This window comes from Bombina bombina, chromosome 6 (assembly GCF_027579735.1).
Source record: "Bombina bombina isolate aBomBom1 chromosome 6, aBomBom1.pri, whole genome shotgun sequence".
In the NCBI taxonomy this organism is placed as follows: Eukaryota; Metazoa; Chordata; class Amphibia; order Anura; family Bombinatoridae; genus Bombina; species Bombina bombina.
The window spans coordinates 274,299,090-274,303,031 of record NC_069504.1 but is presented as its reverse complement, the minus strand read 5'-3'; the positions used below and the strand labels follow the sequence as shown (position 1 = coordinate 274,303,031).

Genomic DNA, 3,942 nt, shown 5'->3' with positions numbered 1-3,942 from the left:
TGCAGGGGTTACCCAGTGTTTGTGGGCGGGTGCAGGGGGGGGGTTACCCAGTGTTTGTGGGCGGGTGCAGGGGGGGTTACCCAGTGTTTGTGGGCGGGTGCAGGGGGGGTTACCCAGTGTTTGTGGGCGGGTGCAGGGGAGGGTTACCCAGTGTTTGTGGGCGGGTGCAGGGGAGGGTTACCCAGTGTTTGTGGGCGGGTGCAGGAGGTGTTCACAGAGCTGCAGGGAGGGTGGGCACTTTGAAACAGGTTTGGGGATTTGGAAGGGTCCGCACTAAATATGTGGGAAATGTTAGGGTAACATGAAGTGCTTCTCTGTGGCCCTGGAGTGAGTTCTGTATTTGAGGGAGAGTAAGTTGACGACTGACACTGTGTTTATAGGAGGACACAACGTGTCTGTTCGTGTATACAGCGGGATGCAGCAGGTTAGTGGGTGGGCACAGTGTGACAGTGGGTGAGCATATGGGCGTATGCATTGTGTTAGTGGGAGTGTGCATGGGAGGTGTTTGCAGTTTCGCTGTCACTCGGTCCTAGCTAGGTCAGTGCATGTCACCTTCGTGTCCCCAGTTATTGGATCTTTTGACCCGGACAGTTACTTCTTACCTTCATGTCTGCACTCGCTAGGGCCCCCGTTGGCCGGGCTCTGCTCTCTCCTTTTGGGGACAGGAAGGATCCGTTGGGTCCTAGCCCGGGCCGTGGGGTAGCGGTGCCTCCAGGGGTCCGGCGCAGAGTACACCGGGCGCACCGACCGCCACCTGATGTCAGATACATTTTCCAGCCGCAGGCAGCTGGGGACGGACACCGTTTTCAGGCCGAGGCCGCTCTGACTGCCTGGTGCGACCTGTGCTGTGGCTTCATCTTCTCCGGAGCTACACGCTGTGCAGGTGAGTGCCACTTGCTAGTATAGTGTGGTTCTGTAATCAGTACGGACGTTTTATATCACTCTCTCTCTATATAAATATAACATGTATTTTATATGTAATATATATATATATATACACACAGACCACTTTATATATTTCTCACCGTTATGTACTGTTTATATGCTGTGACTATATTCAGACCCCTGTATACTGTACATGCCACTTTTATAAGCTGTGACTATATTCAGACCCCTGTATACTGTACATGCCACTTTTATATGCTGTGACTATATTCAGACCCCTGTATACTGTACATGCCACTTTTATATGCTGTGACTATATTCAGACCCCTGTATACTGTACATGCCACTTTTATAAGCTGTGACTATATTCAGACCCCTGTATACTGTACATGCCACTTTTATATGCTGTGACTATATTCAGACCCCTGTATACTGTACATGCCACTTTTATAAGCTGTGACTATATTCAGACCCCTGTATACTGTACATGCCACTTTTATATGCTGTGACTATATTCAGACCCCTGTATACTGTACATGCCACTTTTATATGCTGTGACTATATTCAGACCCCTGTATACTGTACATGCCACTTTTATATGCTGTGACTATATTCAGACCCCTGTATACTGTACATGCCACTTTTATATGCTGTGACTATATTCAGACCCCTGTACTTTAAATGTATACAGATTACTTTGTATTCCGTTCATCCCTCTCTATGCATGACAATGATATCATATGTTCTGTACATATGTACAGATCATTCTATGTATGTGCCATTATTATGTTCTGTGAATGTGTACAAATCACTCTATATACATTCCACTGATATATTGTGCATAAATACTGATAACTATTATGTACTGTGCGTTTGTACAGATAGCTTTATATATAGTATGTGCCAGTGTTATGTGCTGTTCATTAATGCACATTGTTCTACACACAGGCCTCTGATATCTACTGTGTTCATTTACAGATACATATCACTTTTTCTGTATTACATTTATATACATTTCACATTCTATACTTTGGATATATATATATATATATATATATATATATATATATAAATCTCCAAAGTGCTTCACCTTCTGTGTATACATATTTTGAAGCAGTTTTTTCTTCATATGTATATTATATCAATCTAGCTGCTGGCAAAGGATACAACTTTTTAAACCTAGAAGAAGGAATAAAAGAAGTACCAGGCCTATCCCATTCCTTTGAAATCATATCAGACATAGCATCAGAACTGGAAAAACCTCTGGAGTAACCACAGGAGGTTTATAAACACAATGTAAACGTTTACTAGTTTTAAGTATCAAGAGGACTAGATTCCTCAATATCCAAAGTAATCAACACCTCTTTTAACAGGGACGTATATACTCCATCTAAAAGCGATAAGTAGATTTGTCAGTGTTAATATCTGAGGTAGATCTTCTGAATCAGATAGATCTCATCAGAGGAGGATAATTCAGTATGTTGTCGGTCATTGAAATTTAAGCAACTTTATGAGAAGTTTTAAAAGACCTTTTACTTTTATTAGAAAGCGGAATAGCAGACAAAGTCTTCTGAATCGCATCGGCAATAAAATCTTTTATATTCACAGGGATATCATGTACATTAGATGTTGAAGGAACAACAGGCATTGTACTAGTACTGCTGGATACATTCTCTGCATGTAAATGTTTATCATGACAACTGTTACATACTACAGCTGGAGATATAATCTCTGCTAATTTACAACAGATACACTTAGCTTTGGAAGAACTGTTATCATGCAGCAGGATTCCAACAGTTGTTTCTAAGACAGGATCAGATTGAGACATCTTGCAATTTAAGAGAAAAAAAAACCCATATAAAGCAAAATTATCAATTTCCTTATATGGCAGTTTCAGGAATGGGAAAAAAAATGCAAACAGCATAGCCCTCTGAGCATAAAAAAAAGGCAAGAGGCAGATAGGTGGGGTTTAAATAATTAAATTATTTGGCGCCAAGTATGACGCACAATGCAAAATTATTTTTTTTTTGCGCTAACAACATCCGGAAATGAATTTGCGTTACGAACGTACCTTTACGCCAAAAAATTCTTGCGCCAAGAATGACGCAATAAATATCAGCATTTTGTGACCTCGCAAGCCTAATTTTGCCCGCAAAATTTAATGAAAAAGCAGTCAATTTGAAGAAAAGACTATACCCCAGGTAAGAAAAAATAACTTCCTAAATATTTTCCCAATTTTGAAACTGATAGTCTGCAAAAGGAAATATACATAAAACCTAACTCATGGCAAATATAAGTACAATACATATATTTAAAACTTTATATTAATACATAATGTGCCAAACCATAGCTGAGAGTGTCTTAAGTAATGAAAACATACTTACCGAAAGACACCCATCCACATATAGCAGATAGCCAAACCAGTACTGAAACAGTTATCAGTAGAGGTAATGGAAAATGAGAGTATATCGTCGATCTGAATAGGGTGGTAGGAGATGAATCTCTACGACCGATAACAGAGAACCTATGAAAAGATTTCCATTAAAAACCATTAAATCAATAGGTGATACTCTCTTCACATCCCTTTTGACAAACACTCTGAGAAAGCCGTGCTAGCGGCGAAATGGACATCAGGCATTGTCTGTGTGCATGAGACTTGCTAATTTGTGTTTACCTGGGACCTTTCTAAGCTCATATTGATGTGGCAATTGCCTTCCTTAATCAGTCATTTATAACCGTTTCCTCTCCTGCTCTAGATACCAGTATTGCTCAGATTAGGTAATGTTGTTGGGGTCAATCCCCTTTTAGATTAGCTTTAGAGCAATCCGTGTATTCTCTGAGCCCTGAGGGTTACGGTGTATTTGAACTATTACCCAGGGAAGTAATTCTGTTTTTGAAGTCTCACACACAGTCCTGATCTGTTTCTTAATCTAAGTTTTAAATGTATGTCTCACATATTTATGTTATACATTTGGTACTATTTACCACCCTTTTTATTCTATCATTAGTAAAAGTTACGTTTTAATAACCAGTTCTTGACACAATCCGGTTTTCAAT

General features: G+C 40.1%; 1 protein-coding gene across 1 annotated transcript in view; it reads left to right on the top strand.

Annotated features, from left to right (window-relative positions):
- The first annotated feature begins 528 nt into the window (after nucleotides 1-528).
- The window catches only part of LOC128664393 (ras association domain-containing protein 5), a 144,877-nt gene continuing 141,463 nt past the window's right edge, over nucleotides 529-3,942 (top strand). Inside the window, exon 1 of the mRNA XM_053719224.1 lies at nucleotides 529-883. Within this exon, the coding sequence (XP_053575199.1) occupies nucleotides 607-883 (277 nt within the window). The 5' untranslated portion in view covers nucleotides 529-606. The remainder of the gene's footprint in view (nucleotides 884-3,942) is intronic.